The sequence below is a fragment of the Lepisma saccharinum genome, chromosome 20 (assembly GCF_977018435.1).
Source record: "Lepisma saccharinum chromosome 20, izLepSacc3.1, whole genome shotgun sequence".
NCBI lineage: Eukaryota > Metazoa > Arthropoda > Insecta > Zygentoma > Lepismatidae > Lepisma > Lepisma saccharinum.
In genome coordinates this window covers 64,652,029-64,675,742 of record NC_139248.1, presented here as the reverse complement: position 1 = coordinate 64,675,742, position 23,714 = coordinate 64,652,029, and the positions used below count along the sequence as shown (strand labels likewise).

Genomic DNA, 23,714 nt, shown 5'->3' with positions numbered 1-23,714 from the left:
GTTTCAAGAATTCTTGTGTACACAGGGTGGTCCATTTAAAAATTGAATATCTTTTAATTATTTTTTTTTTACATTTTGTCATGTCAGGTTATTCAAAATTATATGCTGGTTAATTTACTATGGAGAAATATATGACCGAGCAACATTCAGAATAATTTAAATCTACTTAGAACATCTACATTCCATTGTGCTCACCCAGCCAGTTTGAGTTTTTCTTTTAGATCATGGGGCACATTTAGGGTTGCTGTACATCCTGGATTTTCTGGGACAGTCCCGAAATTGTATCATTCGCTCTTGTGTCCATAGAACATTTCCGGGATGCACCAATGTCCCAGAATAGGGTGGGAAATGATTAATACTATACTTTCATGAATTTCATTATTTAATAATTATGTAAGGTACAAAATGTTTCCTAAAAATTTTTTTTGTATTGAATTTTTTGTGATTTTTGCTGCAAAAATGTGTCTTCTAAAATTGGGCTACAAGGTGGTGTTTTCATCTTCCTCTGCATCCTTGGAAATCAATCTGAAATATCTTACCATCTTTGGAACCCTATTGTAGTTCATGTTCAAATTAATTATGGTGTACATACATACTACTTAGGTTGGGTTCAGGCTCCCCCTGAACAGCCTTTCAGTCAATGATGTCCACTTACGAAAAATAGCAACAGTAGCCACAGTTGGCACATGCAGTTTGGATCCAAGAGATGTTGAGGCAAGAATAAAAATTATTTCACAAGATTTGGCAGCCGCTGTAAAGATAAAACATTGTGAATGGTAATTAGAAATGTTTCCTTGATTTTGGTGTCTACGAGCGTGTGGGCAGTGTGTTTGACTTGAACCTTTTGAATTTTATGGCTATTTTATTTGATATGTTTAGCAAGACCAGTAGTGGGTTGGGCTTTTTTTTGCATCTGTTAGGTGCTGTTGGATTTTTTCATTGGCAGATCTGATGGACCTGCCGATGTAATGTGCCTTGCACTCGCACTCTGCATCTTATACACCTGGGTTATCAAGGGGGGAGAGGAAGTACCGTTTGTGTTGGTTCAGTTTATCAGCTATTTTGGAATTGGGTTTGTGTGCTACTTTGATGCCATATGGGAGAAGGGCTTTGGATATGCAGTTGGAAGTGGTGGAATGGTAGGGGAAGGCAAACCATTTATATTGGCCGCTGGAGGTTGATTGTGGTTGGTTAGGGTGACCTGTATTTCCGCTTTACTACACCAAGTGGAAAGTTGTGCTTCTGTGTAGCCATGTTTCAGGCCTATTTCAGTGATGGTGGCTATCTCCTTTCGTAGATCCTCTTCTCTGCAACAGTAGGAGAAGGCTCTTCGATAAAAGTTCAGCCACACATTAGCTTTTTGCTTGGGGGGATGGCTAGAGAGAGCATATTTGTACTGGTTGCCTGCATCCGGTTTTCTGTAGACAGTGGTTGTAAATTTGTTAAGTGCACGGCTGATGGTGATGTCCAGGAAGTTGATTTTACCATGTTTTTCTTGTTCTACGGTGAAGTTGAGCCTGGGGTGGATGCTATTTGGCTTGTTCACAATATTAACGATGTGGGGGCAGAGACCCCCAAATAATTTGGCTTAAGAGGATCTAATGTATTATTTTGCTTCTCTTGTAAAGTTTACGCTGAATTGTGCCACATGAACTTAACTTTAAATACACATTTAACATTTTCTAGACCATCAACTTTGGGGGGCTGAGACCGCTAAACCATCAAATTTAGGGTGGCTATGACCAGAGACAGCAAAACACATGACTTATTACTATATACTAAGTATGTAATTATGAGTATTGTTAAAATGTTTACTAAAAAGAGTTTCAAAAGATGATGTGAATGAACTAGGGTAGTGGATGGGACGTTCGGGCTACAAATGGCTCTCACATGACATTCAGAACGAGATCATTGATATATTAGGGAGATACGTTTTGTGCTCCGTGGTAGCAGATATTAAAAGTTGGGAATATTTTGCTATTATTGTTGACGAAACTTGTGACATATCCATCCGTGGACAATTAATATTCTGCATTCGAACTGTGAATAAAAGAATTGACAATCCGAAGCTCTGAAAATCTCGAATTCTACACGTCATTTTCACTTTAAGTGATTTCTGGATTAAAAACTAACAATTTACGATAAGTTCCAGAAATTGACAATGCAGAAAACATCGAGAAATAACAACATTTTAAAAAGACCATTCGGTATTTCCCGACTGCTCTGGATCCCGAAAAGTAGGAAATCATTTCCCGAAGTCATGATCGGGGCGGGAATTTTTTTTGCCCGATCCCGGTCCTGACTTTTTGGGATCCCGCACACCCCTAGCTTTTATGAGATTCCGAACACTGAGGCCAAAACTTAAAGAAGGGAGAGAGAGAATCATTCATTAATTTATTTCAGTGATCAGAGCCTCCCCAATAATTTTAACAAGTCGGTGCCCCTGAACAGATTCTACTCAATATTTATGTAACGTTCTGTCAGTGGTATCCTGAGAAACCAGTAAAAAAAGTGGTTAAGTTGGTATCCCAGTCCAGTGGTAGGTCAGTGTCTGCAGTTTTAAGGGTTATGAAAGAGAGAATGACCGGGAAAGTAACAATGTATGCGGCTGCATATTTGTCTGATGTCTTGAGAGCGGATTCTCACATTCAGAGGCTCTTATATAAAATGAATAGGTGCGGCAAACTATGAGTGTAACGGCATTGCGGTCATGGATCAGCTGACGCGGAGTGATACATTGAATTGGTGAGACGGTTTGTTTACAGAAGGTCTCAGGGTTGGTGATTTACACTTTAGTTTCTCCGTATTTGATAGACAATATTACAAAGAATGTATTTCAGTAAAACACTAAAAATGCTGACCAATGCAGCCTTTATTACATAATAACATGCTATAAACATAATGTTTCCACCCTCTAACAGGTCTTCTCAGACAGAGATTTAAACTAAATTGGATGGAAATGTTATGTCGGAATTTTTTGTGCTTTATTAAACATGTAAACACAGCTTAATAGTGTTACCAATGAATTTCAGTTTAAAAATTAAATTTTTACATGAGAAAGTGACTTATGGACCACCCATTATATTTTTAAGGCTCAGTCTAAATATGATTTTAACAAGTAACAGTTGGGCTGAAAAGTTCGTAGGCTAACATAGTAAAAAATATTTTTTTGACAAAATTCAATTTTATTATTCAATATAGTTGCCTTTGAGGGCGATACAATGATTATAGCGGTCATACAATTTTTCGATGCCATTTTTATAGTACGATTTCTCTTTAGCCTCAAAATAGGCCTCAGTTTCGGCGATTACCTCTTCATCAGTGCTAAATTTCTTTCCAGCGAGCATTCTTTTAAGGTCTGCAAACAGGAAAATGTCACTGGGGGCCAGATCTGGAGAATATGGTGGATGGGGAAGCAATTCGTAGTCTAATTCATATAATTTTGCCATCGTTTTCATTGATTTGTGACATGGTGCATTGTCTTGATGAAACAGCACTTTTTTCTTCTTCAAATGGGGCCGTTTTTTCGTGATTTCATCCTTTAAACGCTCCGACAACGCTATGTAATAATCTCAGCTATCTCGATCAACTTCATTTTACGATCATTTAAAATTATTTTGTGGACTTTTTTGATGTTTTTGTCGGTAACAGCCTCTTTGGGGCATCCACTGCGTGCATCGTCTTCGATGCTCATTTTGCCTCGTTTAAATTTAGCAAACCACTTCTCAACGGTTGATTTTCCTGGTGCAGAGTCCGAATAATGTTTATCAAGTCAAGCCTTGGCTTCAACAGTATTTTCTTTCGCCAAAATGCAATGCTTTATTAACACACGAAATTATTTTTTATCCATTTTTTCACAATAACAAAAGCTGCTTCACTCACAATGCTATATCTCACGAACTAATTATCCATCAGCTGTGAAATTTATACACGTGTCTTTTGAAGGTTAGTACTAAGTAAAAATCACATGGATTTAATTCTAGTAACGCCATCTATGAGTCAGCCTACAAACTTTTCAGCCCAACTGTTACTGTGTTAACCGTTGCTTCCTTTTGTTGCAGATGAAAAGGAACAAAAAAGTGGAGTAAGCCTATTGTGTGGGTACTTGAGCTTCCTTGGACCCAAAGTGGACCACTTGCTCTATTCTTCTGCACATTTTGAGAGGTTAATGATGTCACTTGTTCAAATACTGGAATTTGATTGCTCAGTCGCCATGCTGTTGGAAAGCTATTCTGCTAATGGTAGGTATGTGTGTTAATAGCATTAGATAGTGAACGTAATGGGTGGATTATAAAGATGAAAATAAAATATAAGTGCAAAGAATATTAAACTCACTTCTTTACCTCTTGTTTCCTCTCTCTTCAGTTTCCAATCTTCCCTATTTTCAGCCCTTTCTCCACCCTCTGACCTTTATCATTCTCAACCCCCAACATCTTCATCCATCAGTGGAGTATTCTCCCATGTTACCTGGTTTAATGCTGATAAAGGAACTTTTTTTTCACATACAGTGAAACTCCTATTTTACGTTCCCTAGTTTTACATTTTCCCACGTTATACATTCAGACTTGATAGTCTCAACATAGCAAAATGTTATAAAATTTTCCTCGATTTTACATTATCCTGCATTTTAAGTTTTTCCAGCTAGGTTCCCTGAAAAATGTAAAATCGAGGTTCCACTGTATATAAAAATTGCCGGAAAATTTGAAGTTGTCGGACTTCTGATTTTGTTTTACTTGCATGCCCATGTGTTTTATTTCTGATATATCTAATTAATATATAATAAATATATGCAATAAATCAGAATTGTTGCAGTAAACTTACATTTTCAGAATACACCATTGTCATCCATCCATCTCGGTCTTATTTCTTCCTTTTTGATACACCACTTCCCTTAATACGAGACATACAAGACACATTCAGAAAGCAGTACCCATTTGGTAATAAAGAAAAGAATGAAATAAGTTAGTTGAACAAAACCCTTTTGCTTTGAAAGTACATATCGAGTTATTTTTCTACATAGGTACCAATGGCATTGAGGCACTTATTGCACCGGGAGACAAGTTTTTGTATACCCTCATTATACCTACCCCTACCCTTCTGCCACACACACACATACACAATTGTCTCTTTTGTGAAGATGCCATGGATGTTCAACAACCCTGATCTACCATTTTCTGTTAGTTAATTAATATTCTCTCTGTGCCATAAGCTATTAAAGAAAAGCAATAATTTGAACACACAGAATGAATTTATTTTAAAAAGTAAACAAATTAAGGAGCTATATTTATACTACTACTTCAGGCATTTATTTGAAGTTATTAAAAATTGTAAACATGTTTAGGAACCATTGTTTTAAGTAAATAAAGAGACACTTACATTAATAAAAAATATAAATACGTTAGATAGTATCAAAAATTCGGGGTGTAAGGGGTGACCTTCCACATAGTACACCCAAATGTCAACCTCACTTCCACATTAGTACACCCTGGACTGAAGACTAACGAGGCTCTGGCGACTGGTCTCATGGCCAGTATAATTTTGTTTGTATTGTCCTGTTGTCCTTATGTGTGCTGAGTGCCCCTTTACAGCCTCAGCTTTTAACAGAAGTCAGAACATTTTAAGATTTTTAATTATGCAACGTTAGAGTTGTTCTTTGTAATGGTAAGTGGCTGGCCCCCGTATAATGTGACAGGAGCAAAATAGCCTAAGTGCTGACGCTCCCAAAATTTTAAAATCAAATTCAAATTCAAAGTATCAAAAATTCACAACTTACGTGAGTGAGTATAAATTTATCCAAATGACGTTTCGGAGGTCAATACTTCCTTGTTCTTCAGGTCCACATTAATGTCTAGACACCAAACATGGTGTCACGTAAAAAAGTGTTAAATAGGAATATAGGTAGAAGGCAAGGGTAAAAAACACTTATAAAAGTTTCCAGCTTTAACAAAGTAAAAGTTCATGTAACGTTTTAGTTTTTAATAGGGATGGGCCGATATGAAATTTTGGTGATACCGATACAGTATCGATATAAAATTTACCGATACCGATATTCTACCGATCCGATATAAAATTAGAAATGGTCCTTGAAGACCCTGAAATTTTCATTCATCTCCGTAATAAATGTGTGTTTCGAGCTGATTGCAATGCAAAAGAATTTGAATATTTGGACATTTACTTTTTCAGAAAGTACGGCATGGAGATTATCCATAAAAATTACAACAAAATGGCAGAATTTTGCACTAAATTATAAGATATTTATCAATATATCGGATCGGTAATTGTACCGATACACCGATATGCGTATATTGGTCGATACCGATAGAGTACCGATTAATCTGTCCTATCCCTAGTTTTTAATATGGGCTTTTTAAGTATACAGGAACTTGTACTTTGTTAAAGCTGGAAACTTTTTATAAGTGTTTTTTTACTATATTCCTATGCAACACTTTTTTACGTGACACCATGTTTGGTGTCTAGACATTAATGTGGACCTGAAGAACAAGGAAGTATTGACCTCCGAAACATCGTTTGGATAAATTTATACTCACTCACGTAAGTTGTGAATTTTTGATACTATCTAACATATTTATATTTTTATATTTGATAGTGAGTAATACGCACTTCCTTATTATGTTGACACTTACATTTTATTGTTTATCTGTTTCTAGATATTCTGGGAAATAAGGAACATAATTGGCTTAGACCATGGAGACAATTCCAGCATTTTCAAGACCCAGCCATTCTCCAAAAGATAGTGTGCATCTGCCAACTGCTTGCATGTTATGGCAACCTCAGTATTGTATGTAATTATCTTCTGGACATATGCAGTGAATCTTCATGTTACAAGAATGAAGCTACCTTTCTCATCAACACTATTTTAGGAAAAGGTAGGTGTTAGAGGGTGTCGTAAATGCAGTTTTAATATTCTATAGGTGATGTGATGTTCCGTATTTACAACTTGCAAATTCAAATCTTTTTTCCTGATTTATTTCAAAAAACCATTGCATTCATTTACAAAGGTTACACCATCTGGGACGACAATGGTAGTGTGGCATTGCTTTGTTTGTTCCTGGGTGGTGGTAGTTTCAGTTTCTCCCGTTTCAAGCCAAGAAACACTCGCCAGCACTGCCGGATGAGAGAAATTGGAACTACCACCACCTGGGAACAGATAAAGTAGGGACATGCTACCAAGAGGTTTTGGATTCAATACCGGGTGGAGGCACATTGCATAGTGGTTCAGATCCCACTGTAGACCCAGTCCCGATTAGCCTATCTGTTGATGAAGTTGACTTAAAACAACAGTTCAGTTCAAATAGACACACTACCATCTCCATCCCAGGTGTCATAACCTTCGTTAATGAAGGCAGTGGTCCTTAATTGGAAAAAAACAATTGAATTTGCAATGCAGAAATATGGAACCTCACCTATGCTATAGGTTTGTAGTATTTGATTGATTGATTGTTTTTTGTTACTTAGCATCAATTTTTTTCTACTATTGGCTAATTGCATCAATGAGAATGACTGATAATATGATGAAATTATTGAAGGGACACTCACGCAGAATACCCATGCCAGTCCGGGATTTGAACCTGGGACCCCTGGTAGTGTAATGCGTTGTGTAACCACTCCACCACAGAAATCAGTTTGTAGTATTTGAAAATTTTCTAGCGGGTGGGGAGGAAATTCCAGTAACTACACTTGAAGCATCACTATATAGTATAATTTACATGTAGTCCCCTCCCCAAAGTGCCAAAAAGTAGTAACTAAGGAGGGGGAGGCAGAAACCAGAGAGGGGATTTCCCCTCTTCTCGTCCTTCAAGTACCACCTTCTTTGTTTGCTATTTAAAATCAGTCATTTGTTTCCCAAAAAATATATAACGGAAGCTTTCAAAGAAGTAATTTCAACATTGTAAGAAATGAATGTCACTTATTTACCACATTTTTTTTGTAGCCTAGTACCATAAGGCTAAAGATATGTCTTTGTAATTGAGGGGTTCTGGTTTGAGGTGCATTTCAGTTATTGAAATCCCACCAATAATAATTTCTGCAGAAAGTGGGCTTGAAACAAATGTAACCGTCAGAAACTTGTTTTCTTGCTTGCTTGCTTGCTCTAAATATATTGTGCTTCTTCATCCATAACATGTAGTTTTCTTATCTGTTAGGTTCCAGTTCAGATGAAGATGTAGTGCATAATATTAAAAATGCCGTCAGTGTTTATTTGGAACCATCAATCTGGAGGCAGCCAGTGGGCGGCAGTGACACTGGAACGCAGGGTTTTAATGTTGAAGAACCACCCCTTGAAAATCTAAGAAGTAACGTTATCCACACATGTTTGCTTGTTGAAGGGATTGGCGAGTTTGCTACGTGCCTTGGTGAGAACTTCCAGCCGTTTCTTATAAAGACTTTGTATCCCTTGCTGGAGCGAGCTGGAAGCAGCAACAGTTTAATCGCAAGTGCTGGAATGTTATCCTTACAGAATGTTGCCGAATCCTGTGGTTATGGTAGTATTACAGAGCTCATTGAAAAGAATGTGGACTATTTCTCGTACCAAGTCACCATGAAGCTTCGCAAAGTCGACCAGAATCCAGGAGTATTGAACGTGCTGAAAGTCATCATGAAGTACAGCAAGATGGATGTCCTTCCATATATTCAAGAGATTGTAACAGATGTGAGTATAGTAACTTTCAATTAAAGTAAATACCTCTAGGATGGCGTAGTGGTAACGTTGTCACCTTGTAATCAAGGGGTCCCTGGTTTGATACCCGGTGGAGGCACATGGCACAGTGGTTCGGAGTAGGTCCAGTCCCGATTAGCCGTCCTGTGCATAAAGTAGACTTAAAACAACAAATCAATCAATCAATCAAAGTAAAAATGTGCAGGTTACACTGCTTGTTGCACTACATCATGAAGATTCATAGGAGGGGTGTGGAGGTGGAACCCCACACATTCATGAGTCAAGAAGGGAATAGCTAAGAACATTCTGCAGGTCCCTCCCATTGAGAAGTTCTTCTAACTCGACTGTGCATTGGACACAACTATCTCACCCATACTCACTTGCTGCAAGGGCTGGACCCTCCAATGTGTCATGTCTGTGATGTTGTATTTGGTCTAGGAATTAATTTGTGCGCCTGGACAAGAGATGGCGTAACGAGCATATCGTCCCACAGTTCTGTGTATCCACACATGCGTTGAAAACTCCTGTCAGCGCGCATCGTTCGTAGTATAGGGCAGTTGATTGACGCGTGAACAACAGCATTTTGTAGTCAACTGAACATGGTGCAGTTCGTGCCAGATAAAGTGTTTTTGCAGGGTGTTCTGCTTCATTACTTTAACATGCAGAAAAGTGCTACCGAAAGTCATCGTATTTTGGTGGAAGTGTATGGTGACCATGCGCTAGCTGAGCGAATGTGTCAGAAGTGGTTTGCACGGTTTAGAAGTGGTGATTTCGGCCTGGAAGACCAAGAGCGACCTGGACAGCCAAAAAAATTTGAAGACGAAGAATTGAGAGCATTGCTCGATCAGGATTCGTGTCAAACGCAGGAAGAACTTGCAGAAGCATTAGGCGTTGATCAAACAACAGTTTCCAAATGCCTCAAAGCCATGGGAATGATTCAAAAGATGTCACATTGGGTTCCACATGAATTGAAAGACAGAGACGTTGAAAGACGAAAAACCATTTGTGAATTGCTGCTTCAAAGACAGAAAAGAAAGGGGTTTTTGCATCGCATTGTTACTGGCGATGAGAAGTGGATCCATTACAAGAACCCGAAACGAAAAAAGGCCTGGGTGAAGCCAGGTGAACCAGGTCCATCACAACCGAAACGAGATATTCACTGTGCAAAGGCTATGCTGTGCATATGGTGGGATATGAAAGGTGTGGTGTACTATGAGCTGCTGCAACTGGGTGAAACTATTAATGGAGAACGTTATCGACGACAATTAATGCGTTTGAAGCAAGCTCTGGCCAGGAAACGACCAGAATGGGAGAACAGACATGATAAACTTATTTGTCAACATGATAACGCTCGCCCACATGTCGCAAAATCGGTCAAAACCTATTTAGAAAATGTCGGATGGGAAGTTTTACCCCACCCGCCGTATTCACCAGACGTTGCTCCTTCGGACTACTACTTGTTCGATTGCATGAATAACGATTTGATTGGACAGCGGTTCACTTCTTCAGAAGATATCGAAAAATGGGTCTCTGACTGGATCACTTCAAAGGATGAGGACTTCTTTCGCCACGGAATCCGTAACTTGCCTGACAGATGGGCGAAAGTGGTGGCTCGCGATGGACAATATTTTTCTTAAGGTATTTATGTATTTTGTGTTTGAACTACAGCTTCAATGTGTGCATAACAACTGCACGAATTAATTCCTAGACCAAATATTAAATGTTAGGCATATTCTTGTTGAATGTGTTGATACAAAATAAATAGGTAAAATGCATTAAAACTTTTCAAACTTACGTGAGTGAGTATATGTTAATCCGGACGACGTTTTGGAGGTAAATACTTCTTCCTTTTTCAGGTCTAACTAGATGTCTAGACACCGGACATGGTGTCACGTGAAATATCCCTATTTAACACTATAGCCTGTAAAAAGATGATAATTTAATGTGGCAAATTGCCCTTTGATTTTGTTGATACACAGTCATCATTCACAAATGGGGCCTCCCCTATGGTGCAGTGGTAGCATCGTCGCCTTCTAATCAAGGGGTCCTGGGTTTGATTCCCAGTGGAGGCACATAGTGGTTCGGATCCCACTTTAAACTGTAGGTCCAGTCCCGATTAGCCTTACTGTGCATAAATTGGACTTAAGAAAACACCAAATCAATCCAATCCATTCACAAATGGTTGTTTATTTGGGCTTAAGTTATAAAGTATAATTAACCACATGTGTGTAATATTGTTTCACTATGTGCAAGCTTGCACACAGGTCAGTGCTGTTGATTGCATGCTTGCTTATCAGATGTTCCTTGTGTTCACAAATGCATCAACACATTATCTTATTCATTATTGGTACCAGGAGCTGAGTTAATGTGACTTTCTTTAATGTGAGTGGTCCTGCAAACACACATTTCTATTGCATTTTCATTTTCCTAAAATGGAACAAACTCGATTCTGCTTATTATCTTGAAAACAATCCCATCAAAAAAGTTTCCTCTCAAAAAGATCTCAGTTATTGTTATCATCGACAAAAACTAAAATTTAATGAGCACATTACAAACACTACTAAAAGAGCAATGCGTCTTCTCGGTCTTCTGTACAGATTCACTGAAATCCAAAACCAATCATCCATCAGCATATTTTACAAATCTCTTATCTTGTCCATTCTTGAATACTGCTCTTCTATCTGGACCATGGCTTCAAAAAAAAATCTTTCCCGGATTGATTCTGTCCTTATCTTTTCCCTCGCCATTGCTTGCCACAGAATACCTTCTCTCAGGCACCTTCACAAAACAGATATTATGTCTGTCTTCAATATCCAACCACCACACACTCGTCGCAAATTAGCAGACATGAAATTTTTGCACAAAACATGATTGTTAAATTAAATGCGAATTTCTGCTCAACAAATTTCATCTACGCGTCCCCACATGGCCAACCCGCAATGTTAAGCTCTTTCACAAGACTCTCCCTTCTACGGTGGTCTCTTTTCTACAAGCTTCCTCACTCATATAATAACCTGCCTCCAAACGTGGATATATTCTTGCCAGAACATAGTTTCAGAAAATTGTTAACGATGTATGTATAATTTTGATCTATTTTCAGTGCCATCTTGTACTCTATTTTCTTGTTGTTGCTATTGTTATTTTTCTGCTGTTACTGTTTGTGTAAAATGGTCATTCAATACTGTATCTGAAACTTTAGGTAAAATAAATAAATAAATATAGCTAAAGATATATTTTTAGGAAATTTAAAAACTAGGGCTGAGCCAATACTGATGGTGTTGTATTAATATAGGCTAATACCAGTATCTCTATCAGAAAGTATGGTTGGATTTTCATACTTCAGGTTTGTGCGACTTACTCACTTTTATATATATATTCTTTCGTATTTCTAAAAATTAAAAATACAAAATTATTTATTACTTACGTAAAATGAGTATCTATTTTGTACTCCGACAACGTTTCGGGAACCACTGCTCCCTTCTTCAGGTCCTATATTTCAGCTATCCGAAAATTGCCATAGCCTCGTCAATTCATACACTCGTCAGGAAAAGGAATTGGTACAATATGGTAAAGGTAAAATATTTGGAAAACGCTGGCCCATGCTTCTGTTATTTGTTAAAATAATCACTATAAAACCTTCCACTAAAAAACCCGTGCAAGTTAAAATTTTTAAAACAGAAAAGATGCCCTCTTATCACACTATTCCCATGCGGACTGCCTGTGCTTTCCTTTCGAAACGTTGTCGGTGTACAAAATAGATATTCATTTTACGTAAGTAATAAATAATTTTGTATTTTTAATTTTTAGTAGGGATGGGACCAATTAATTGGTACTCTATCGGTATCGGCCGATATAGGTGTATCGGTTTATCGGTAAAATTACCGATTATTTTACCGATCCGATTTATCTATAAATATCTGATAATTTAGTGGAAAATTCTGCCATTTTGTGGTAATTTTTATGGATAATCTCCATGCCCTAATTTCTAAAAAAGTAAATGTCTAAATATGCAATTTCTTTTTCACTGCAGTCACCTCAAAACACACATTTATTAAGGAGGTCAATGAATCTTTCAGGTTCTTCAAGGACAATTTCTAATTTTATATCGGATCGGTAGAGTATCGGTTATCGGTATCGGTAAATTTTATATCGTTACTTTATCGGTATCGGCCAAAATTTCATATCGGCCCATCCATAAATAGAAAAGAATATATATGGTTGGATTTTGTTTACGAATACCAGCCAATACTTTTCTGGCATTTTATTCTTTGCTGGGTTCGTAAAAATGCCATGTAACACTTTCGCTGAGTAAAATTATCCTGCAAATTATGCAAAATATGAGGTATCCACTCACAGTGCTCAAAAAATTGTTTTATAATTTATTATTTAAAGAATGGAATGTAAAAATGGTCTCGAAGGAAATGTGATATGCCAGGAAATGAGGCAGAAGCAAAAACCTTTACCTGAGAGCAAAGGCGAAGTGTTTTATGAAACAACAGGGAAAAAGTATACAGTAGCACTGTTAGAAAATGAAGCAAAACAACCGAGGTGAATAATGAGTGTCAGCAATCCCACACTTCAGAAGCCATGGGCCCTTCCGAAGATGCAGGATGTTTCCATGCATTCAATGCAGTTGAGGTTGGGTGAATCAGCTAGCCATGGAGAAACTGTATTTTGTGAAGTGTTTTAATTAGGGATGGGCCGATATGAAATTTTGGCCAAAACCGATCAAGTTCCAATATAAAATTTACCAATACCGATAACCGATATTCTACTGATCCGATATAACATTTCAAATAGTCCTTGAAGAACCTGAATGGATCGTGGCCGCCTTAATAAATGCATGTTTCGAGGTGGCTGAAGTGCAAAAGAAGTTGCATATTTAGATATTTGCTTTTTAAAGAAGTAGGCCATGGAGATTATTCACAAAAATTATAACAAAATGGCAGAATTTTGTACTAAATTATAAGATATAGATATGTCGGATCGGTAAAATAATTGGTAATTTTACCATTACACCGATATGCCTATATCGGCCGATACCTATAGCATACCGATTAATCTGACCCATCACTAATTTTAATGTTATGGTGTAATTCCTGAATATTTTGGTTTTTATAATTGCAATGACATACTCACCTAGTAATATCAGTAAAAATCTGAAAGTTAATGGCCATTGATATCATTATCAGTTCAAAGTGGTATCGACTCAGCCGTAGTGATAATGTATTGCAAATAACTGAAACTTTTTTTATCTTGGTATTCTTCAGGTATTACTGCAGAGCTGTGATACTTTCCAAAAACAGAATGCAACTGCTTTCGTTCATGTGTTTCATACGTTTGTGCTGTGTGTGAGAAGGTGGCAGGACTCAACAGGCTGTGATAATCATAAAACTGTTGGTAAAACATCTGAACAAATAGTTCCAACAGGACCAGGAAATATGTCAGGGAAGTCTGCATTAATAAAAGCACTTCTTGATTATCGCGAGTGCAAATTAATCGTTGACGAACTACCAGACAGCCCTGCCGGAAATGAAAGTGAGTTTAACATGGAAACTGGTTGCGAAGAACCAGAAAGCATATCGGAGAAGAAATCACCAACACACATTCAGATGACGGTTTCGGTTATGGAAAGGTGTGTCCACTTCTTGTCAACGAAGGACAAATGGAGGAAAATATTAGTGCTAGAAACTTTACTAATCGGAGTGAAAGTTCTTTCCGAATGGGAAAACGACTTGCTACCGGTTGTTCATAAAATTTGGTCCCCTCTAGTGAACAGGTTTCAAGAATCAGATTACGTTATCGTCAGATTAAGTTTCGAACTGTTGTGTCAGCTGGGAAAGTCGGCCAAAGATTTCATTTCTTCTAGGACTTTGAGAACAGTGTTTCCAACTCTTGTGGAATTTATGAAGAAACAGTGTGCAGAAAGCAGGAGAAAAGATTCCGGGTCTGCATACAGATTCACACAGGCTTTCAAGTTGCAGAAGATTATACTGGACAATTTAGGTGAACTTTTGATAAACATAAGGATACAAGAGAAAGAATTTGATACTGTGATAACTGTAGTCCTTCTGTATCTTAGTAGTGAGCAACCTCCACCACTTCAGGTGAGAAATGTTCTTTCTTAGTCTTTCTTTATATTTTCTATTGAACGTACGTATGTGTTTATTTGTATGTATATGTGTGTGTGTGTGTAAGGGGGAAAAGTGGATGATGAAAGGAAGGAGGGCCACTTACATCTGAAGGTGCAGCCATGGATATTTAAAGATATTCAGTGTCTGGTGAGTTTCCTATTTCTACAGGGTGTCTGAAAAGTCATGCAACTGAGGCTTAGAACGTATGTAGTTTTTGTACAAAAAGTGATAGTCATGAACCTTGCACTGGTGCGTTGTTTACATATTTTTTAAACATTAAACAAGAAAATGATTCTCTACATTATGACAGGTATTGTCATAATGCTCGACTATTTTGATGTAATTACTCTCATGCGGTAATCATGATATAAAAATTTAATGTCCAGACAATATAAACACCTAAGTTGAGAGAATACACGAAAGGTGGGGCGCAGATGCAAATCGCAGTCATCTCCGCTTGTGTTATTACGGGAAAATGTCGATAGATGGCATTGGCCTTCATTTTCACATGTAAAACTGAAAATAATCAAGTTGTGTCTTACGTGGGCTGTTATTTAAATATAAAAGTGGGTTTCATTGTTAGTTAAACTGCATTGTTACATGTTTTGGTCTAAATTTGAATAATTCTTAGGTTTTGCAAAATTTATGCAGCATCTCTCCAACCAGCACTTTCATCGCTGCGAAGGATGACACGTGAAAGCCATTCGAAACATGCAATTTTTTAAGTAGGCATTTTGGGAAGTAGTGATTTGGTATTAGGGACTTTCGTGACGTCAGGGCGTAAGGGTCATCCTCACCTCTAGCGTATTGTCATATTAAGATTATGATGACTGAGTTTGGAGTTTCTGACGTGTCATAACATGAATGTTGAGTATGAGGAGAAAGTTACTAAAGTGTATAAAAGTTTTTGTACGAAGTAACAAAAATAAATAAGTAAATGAAAACATGGATAAAAGACAGCTATAGAGTAGCTTGCAGTAATTTTCAATGTGTGTTGATGGTCTCTGTAGGTATTTATCAAATTGATGAAAAAACGACAATTTTTTTTAATGTATTTTGTGCATTATAGGACAATTTGATTTATGTGGTTAATTATAATTAATTATTCATAAGACTAACCTATTTATCTTTTTGTATGGTAAATTTCAAATCTTTTATTTCATCTGGGCATTCATTGAATAACATAGGCAGATGTCTGGCACACCTGGTACTGCCCTCTGACATGAAAAATGTTGGCAGTATACATCTTAATTTCGAAAAAAAAAAACATTCGTTTTTATAAATATGTCATAATTAACCTCACCAAATCATCCTGTAATGCACAAAATACAAAAATATTTATTGTTCCTTCATGAATTCGATAAATCCCCACAGAGACGATCGATGCACATCGAAAATTATTGCAAGCTACTCCACAGCTGTCTTTTATCCATTTTTCTTTTTTACTTCATACAATAACTATTTTACACCTTAGTAACTTTTTTTGTACATTTTGGAAATCTGTGTGTTTACTCACTATACCTGCCGCAAAATTAGTTTGGTATTGAGAGCTGAAGGAACATGCGTCACGGTGTTGCCATATCATGCGGTACAGTACGCACTGCAACAGTCTGATGCTGTGTCGAGGAAAACGTGTTATGAAAAGGAACAACAATGATGAAATGTGTTATTGTTTTTCGAGGAAAATGGAATAACAATGATGACAACAATGATGAATGTGTTATTGTTTTTTCTATTCATTTCCATCTCCCTTACAACATGAACGAATTAATGAAATGAGCATTGTTTACAGGTTACCTTTTCAATCCATTCTGTATATACACTTTCAATAATCATTTCTTTCCGAAGTCACCGTTAAAGTCTGCCCGTCTTTCAATTATACCGCAACTGAAGTGCACAAAGTCCAGTTGGTGGGGCATCTGACTTTCACGCGTGAGACCCACGGTGGTTTATGGAACTTTTTCAAATACCCCGAGCGGCTCCGGGGTCGACTCAGCCCAAGTGAGTACCTGGGGCAAACCTGTGGTAAAAGCGGTTGGTGAACCACATCACCGCATCACCTCCATAATATGGCCTAGGTCAAGGTCGAGAATGTGTGGAGCTCTACCTCCACATCTCCATATGCCTCCATACTTTATTTTGGGTCCATTATTTTTTTTTTGTATGAGAATCCCAGATATTTTATGACTGTCCTTAAAGATGTTTCCCCACCTTGAAAAAATGCCGAATCTTTCAACGAAACGTGCAGTTTCCCAACAGTGGGATGATCTTTCCTCCTATAATAAGAGTAAATATGGCGAGAATAGCATCTTGCTGAAAAGTATCTAAATTTGTCACGCGTTTACTGATATTCCTATTCTTTCCTGGGGTTTCCAATTTTGAAGCCTCGCATTTATTTATTTATTTATTTATTTCTACCACATTATATTTTTCTTTCCCTATGGTAACAATATTGTTCTTACACACGCCGAAAGCAGCAGCAGTCCTGTCCAGAACTTTGTTTACAGAAATGATTGGACCCCTATTGTTTTTCTCTTGCTCAAATTATTTGCGCTCAGAACAAACCATCTCCCGCGTTTGTCCTTTGAGAAGAATTCCTTTTTCTTTTAGTGCATGGCCTCTTTGGTACATTGTCATCTCGAGTATTGCCTCCCGTGCTTGACATTCTTCACACAAGCACACGACACACTCAAGCAGAACACACAAAATTATGTACAAAAAATAACACACTAAAACAACACGCTATATACAACAAAGAATACTCTAAATTCAATAAACACTAAACAAACGGACTGGTTAAAATATCACAGTAACGCAACACAACAAACCAACAACACGTCCTCTCCCAACAACATGAAATCTGATCGCAGGAAGAATCGCCCGATAAGCGGCAACACCGAGAAAAACGTTTTCTGTTGCTAGGTAACCAGGGCCTGGGTGAAACACTGGGAAGATTTTGATTAGCTCGCATGCGAGCAACCCACGCTCCCGCAGTGACGTAGATCCGATTTCAACACGTGGTTCTCAAGTGTCAATACCAAACTAATTTTGCGGCAGGTATAAATAGATTCTTTTACAGTAAAAAAAAGTATAAAAAACTTACGTGAGTGAGTATAAAGGTTGCAGACGACATTTCGCGAAGCTACGCTCTGCTTCTTCAGGTCTCTTTTCAGTACATAAAGTACTTCGTCATATATGTAAAAAAAAAATCCAGGATTAGGTAAAAGAGGGTGTTTGGATATGGAATTTAAAATTACATGAAGATAAAAATGCCATGAGGCTAAGAGATAATTCTAAAAGAACGGTGTGCCCATATTACCATACAGAATGAATGGTTACTGTAGCATACGAATGCTACATCCCCTCCAATGAGAACTCCACAGGTTCCGACGCAGCGCAAGTCACTTCCGGCGTGACATGGAATTTAACAGACTCTTCACTATTTTTTCCCCACCGTTTAAACAAGTGAATCCAGGCCTCATTCAAGTTACCATCATCCCTATTTAGTTTTTCCCCCCTAGCAACACAAATATTTGCAGCCTCGTGAACGTTCATATCAGGTTGTTTATGAACTCTTTTTACAACTTCTCTTTTTCTAACCTTATGATTTAATTCTAAAACATGTTCAGAAAGCCCGGTCTTCGGAGATTGTTCCCTAATATCCTTGTCATGCTCATCCCAACGAGTTCCCATGCTTCTTCCAGTTTGTCCAATATATGCTTTATTACAAGAGCAAGTTATCTTATACATGCCCTTCTCATCTCTGACTTCTTTTCCCCCTTTCCATCCTTTTTGTATTCAGTAAAGTATTCCTCTATATTTCGGGGAGCTCTCATTCCCCCTTTTAACCTGAAGTCTTTTAGAATCTTATCAAATTTTTTGGACACCCCTTTTACATATGGGATGCCGACGTATTTGTATTCTATTTCCCCTACCTCGTTATTCTTCCTTATCCCATTCTTTCCACCTTCTTTATTCAAGACTGTAAGTGCCCCACTCTTTATTCTACTCATTTCCTCTACTTTATAACCGTTTCTTAACCCCACCTTCATTATCCAATTTTCTTCTTTCTCGCTTTCCTCCCTACAATTACAAAGCCTCCCAGCCTGAATGTAGAAGTTCATGTATAGATTATTCTTAATTCTGTCCAGACTGTTGACTGTTGGGGCCGTAATTCTTTGATAAATGAAATATGACAGTTTGATTACAGAACATCTGCTACCACCACCAAGAACAAACATAATATTCAAACAATCACATATATCACATGAATCCGCCCATCACAACACACTGTTACCCATATGGTATGCACATTTTGGCTAGTCTGTAACACAGAAGCATGTCTAAGAATTTCACAAACAAGAGATATGAAATTGCTTCTGTGTTCACTTGACAGTGCTATATTTTTCCACTGTTTTACATATCCAGTATTCTTTTGGAACAGGGCTGTCCGAACTACAGCCTGCTGGCTGCATCCAATAGTTTCTGATATGGCTCCTTTTAGTAGCTGAAAAAATTGAAATTAGGTTGGTATGACTATCTTTAGTGCAAGTATAGTGAATTATGGCCTGGGAGTAATCGCTCAAGTAGTTACTGTCCTTACATCCCTGTTTTAGAGCATGTGGATATTCTACTGTCCACAACAAATTTCATTTATGTCTACACTTTCAACACAAATATCTTGTTACTACAAAATTTTCCACCTGTGTAGCAGTAATCTTTTATCCTAGCTTTTAGATAAGCAACAGATGAAATCAAAATTGCTTTACAGGAGTCTGCTGTAAAATTCTTTGAAGTTGCTATGGAGTTAGATCCAGATGCAGTTTGGCTAAAGTTGTCAAATGTGTGGTGCCCAACACAAGAGCTTAAGTCTCCATATGAGGAACTGAAGACCCTTAGAGTGAGTACAAAATATGTTATTGTTGAAGGTTCTTATTATTGAATGTGGGTTTTCATTGGTATAAATAGCTCTAAGCAAAAACAATGTTAAAATCAGCAGCAGAAGTAAATTTAACTATAATGAGGTGCAAGTTTTATAGATTTTTGAATTTGTGTAAAATGGATTTCTGCTTCTAAAAAGAAATGTACACTATGTTGCCATTCGTCACCGGACACCCCATACCAGTACGTTAATCTGGTCGCAGCACCACATCAGTATCGTGCAGGGCCACCTTTCGCTGCAATGACGTCTGCAACCCTTCGAGGAAGACTTTCCACCAATTTGCGATACGTGTCGATAGTACGAAAGTTTCAGATCTGGATCCGGATCCGAGAGTTTCGTATCTCAATCCCATTATAATATTACCCCACCTTAAAAGGTATTATGATCTTCGATTACAAAGAAATTTGTCATTAGTTAGTCCTTCAAATTTTTTTTTTTCAAGTGTTGTTCCTAAAATACTTTGCTATGCATCGGCTAACACACTCGTGCACAAAAATAATCTTACTTGTTTAACTGATTTTGTAAATGCCATTGAAATGAATATGTATTCATTCGAATGTGTTGGAAATGGAAACACATAAATGTGAGACATTCCATTCCAGGATGAAACCTTTAACACATTTAACAAGATAGAAATGTTATACAAAAATTATACAATTGTTCTACAGTTACAGTTTTACAAATTAAAAAATACAACATTATAATATATGCAGTGTTATATACGTAATTACAAAGTGTAAGACAAACAAGGGAGGTTATCTAAGTGTCCCCCTCCGATTTCTATGAAACTTGGCAAGTATATAGAGGGGCCCAAAGGAAGAAATACGTGTTTGTTTGTTTCGGCTAAAAAACTGTTTTAGGGTACAAAACTCCCTCAAATGTCAAGATGAGGACAAATTGAAGTGAGGATCTGACCCCTGTGTCCCCCTCCGATTTCCATGAAACTTGGCAGGTGTATAGTGGAGCCCAATGGAAGAAATACATGTTTCTTTGTTTCAGCTAAAAAACTGTTTTAGGGGGCAAACCCCCCTCAAATGTCAAAATGAGTAAAATTTAAGTGGGCATTTGATCCCTGTGTCCCCCTGCGATTTTCATGAAACTTCGCAGGTGTATAGAGGGACCCAGAGGAAGAAATACGTGTTTGTTTGTTTCGGCTGAAAACTGTTTTAGGGGGGCAAAACCTGCCTCAAATGTCAAGATAAGGACAAATTGACGTGGAGATCTGACCCCTTTCCCCCCCCCCCTCCGATTTCCATGAAATTTGACAGGTGTATAGAGGGTCCCTGTGCCGTAACTTTTGGATCTGGATCCAGATCTGAACGGATCCGGATTTTTCAGATCCGGATCCGTTTGACCCTCCCTAGACCACACCATGATGCCACATCCTCCGAATTTCACCATGGGTACGATACAGTCCTGTAAACAGCGTTCACCGGGTATACGCCACACCCCCACACGTCCATCGGACCGCCACCTCTGGTAGCACGATTCATCACTCCATAGGAAGGATTTCCATTGTTCAATAGTCCAATGGTGGCGTTCCTTGTACCACTGTAACTGACGGGTCTCATTGCGGGCTGTGATATGCAGCTTGTGAATTGCTGCGCACCCATGAAAACCAAGTGCGATGATTACTTGCACCACTACTGGAAGCCGATCGAAACTCCTGTGCCACCATCTGTAATGACGCCCTTCGGTTTGACTTCACCACACGTTTCAAGCATCAACGGTCACGATCTGTTAATATTTTCGGTTTACTGGTCTGGATTGGCATATCATGACCCCCTCTCGATTCCACTTCACGATAACATCACTCACTGTTGACCTGGGTATCTGAAATGTGTTGGAAATCTCACAGGTCGAATGCCCAAACCTGTAGGCTCCAATGATCATCCCTCTTTCCGCCTCATTCAGTTTGCGTCGTCTGTCCATATTCACTGCTGTAACTGGTATGTGTATTCTCAACCGGCAATGCCTTTTATAGGTTGTATGACGTGTACAGACGATCCCAAGCACTTTTTGAGGGGTGTCCAGTGACGAATGGCAACATAGTGTATGTAGGTTATTATACTATTTATTTAATGATTTTTCAAGTATTTTCTCAATTCTTGGAATCTTATTTTGCAGCTGCTAGGTTCAACAGCAGAAGACTGTGAATACAAGAAGAATGTGCAGAGAATATTACAATCACCTTCAAGAACTTGAATAATCACATTTTAAAAATGAAAGTGTAAGTGCAAAATATGTTTTCTTCTCTAAGAGAATGAATTTGTCAAAACCTATGCTCATTCAGCTAAATTATTGTGCAAGGTTGAAGTGGCAAATTGTAAATTTGTAATAAAATAATTGTATATATTCATTTATATAGTTTTATTTTAATTCTGGCACATATATTAAACAATTATAATAGAATAAAGCAAGAAGTTAACCGCACGTTTAGAAGAAAAAAAGGGCCTTTTTTGATCGAGTCGCCTGTGGAACGGCAGTGAGCAGTGGAAAGTAAGATCGCATCTGCCAGCAAACAGGATGCTATATCTGCGTAACTGGAGCTGCTAGCTATGTAATGAAATAATCTCGTACAATTACATGGACAGTTACAATTAAAATAATCACGTACCTTGTTACAAGAGGTGTTGGAAATTATGTCATCCTGCATCCACACATTTATGGCATTTTTAAAGGAATTTTTTCACTATCGGTTCCTCTTCCAAAATTGCTTAAATTTCCCTCCTGATATTTTCTTTCAATTCTTCTAATGTATGGTTTCAGGATTGAAAACTTGGTAGCTTGCCAAACAGACATCATGAATGTCTGTTTCTTGTGCAAGGTGCAGGAGGGATTTTTGATCATACTTAACGTTTCTCTTCATTAAGCACATGCAGTTTTACTCTGCTTCTTATGAAGAGACCCTGATTCCCTAAATTTGTTCACAAGTATCCAAACATGTCTCTGTGTGAAACAGGGACATATGGGAATTTTGCTGCGAAACGTAACTTCCCTACAAGAATTCATAGTGTTGTAAGAGTCATGCATAAAAATGCATTGTTTCAAATTGTATGGATAGTGTGGCATTATTAGACTGCAGAAAAGCACCAGTAATACGTAACTTAACACTTCACAAATACGTGCAAACTGGACACCAGTTATCTGAATCGAAGCACTGACGCATCCAGTGGCAAGTCAGCATACAGCTGTGGGTCTAAATGCCGGCAGATACAATCTTACTTCCTGCCGAGCTAGCCGCCGTTCCGCAGGCAACTCTGCCGAAAAAGGCACTGTATTACTCACTCTGTGCATTTTCAATTTCAGGTAACAATATAATTCGCATAATACAAAGTTGGAAAATATGTTGTGGAATGTCAAGGATCTAATGTAATGAGACTAGTACTTGTCCATTTCAACAAATTTATAGTTATTCTGAAAGTTAAACCTGTAAAATACTGCAGTTGCAATATTGCAATGCAGTCTACAAGTTTCACAGTATATCCATTTACGTAATTGCAATATAATCAGTTGGCTAGAATTTATTTAATAGTATATTTTTGCCACCTTTTTTTTCACTTAAATTACAGCTTGAACTATGTAGCTGTTAAAGTTGTTCAGCATATCTATAAATGTTCATATATGTATATTCCATTGCAACTATACCATATCAATCTATAAATTTGCTTTAACATATTTGTAGATTCAAATGAATTCAAATTTTGCTCGAAATATTTGGAAATGATGTCATAAAATGAGGCATTTTTGCAGATCCCGGAAATGATCAAAATGTCTGAAAAGTATTGGCCGGTATCGGTAAATAAAATCCAACCAATACATCGACATTCTTATCAACTCAGCCCTATACAAAAGCAATTAATTCTACAATGAAATCATTTCAGGCTTCTTTTTAAAAAAATGCAATTATGGAAATGGGAATATTTTAGTGTAAAAGTTTTAATATGAAATTAAACACACTACA

The 23,714-nt window shown here is 37.7% G+C and overlaps 1 protein-coding gene across 5 annotated transcripts in view; it reads left to right on the top strand.

The window, feature by feature from the left end:
* Window positions 1–22,111, top strand: part of Tti1 (Telo2 interacting protein 1) — a 48,026-nt gene extending 25,915 nt beyond the window's left edge. For all 5 annotated transcript variants that reach the window (XM_083141547.1, XM_083141546.1, XM_083141548.1 and 2 more), the window contains 6 exons: window positions 4,062–4,241; window positions 6,669–6,887; window positions 8,163–8,668; window positions 13,945–14,781; window positions 19,580–19,708; window positions 21,878–22,111. In XM_083141547.1, the coding sequence (XP_082997673.1) occupies window positions 4,062–4,241; window positions 6,669–6,887; window positions 8,163–8,668; window positions 13,945–14,781; window positions 19,580–19,708; window positions 21,878–21,955 (1,949 nt within the window). In that variant the 3' untranslated portion in view covers window positions 21,956–22,111. The remainder of the gene's footprint in view (window positions 1–4,061; window positions 4,242–6,668; window positions 6,888–8,162; window positions 8,669–13,944; window positions 14,782–19,579; window positions 19,709–21,877) is intronic.
* Window positions 22,112–23,714: the final 1,603 nt, after the last annotated feature.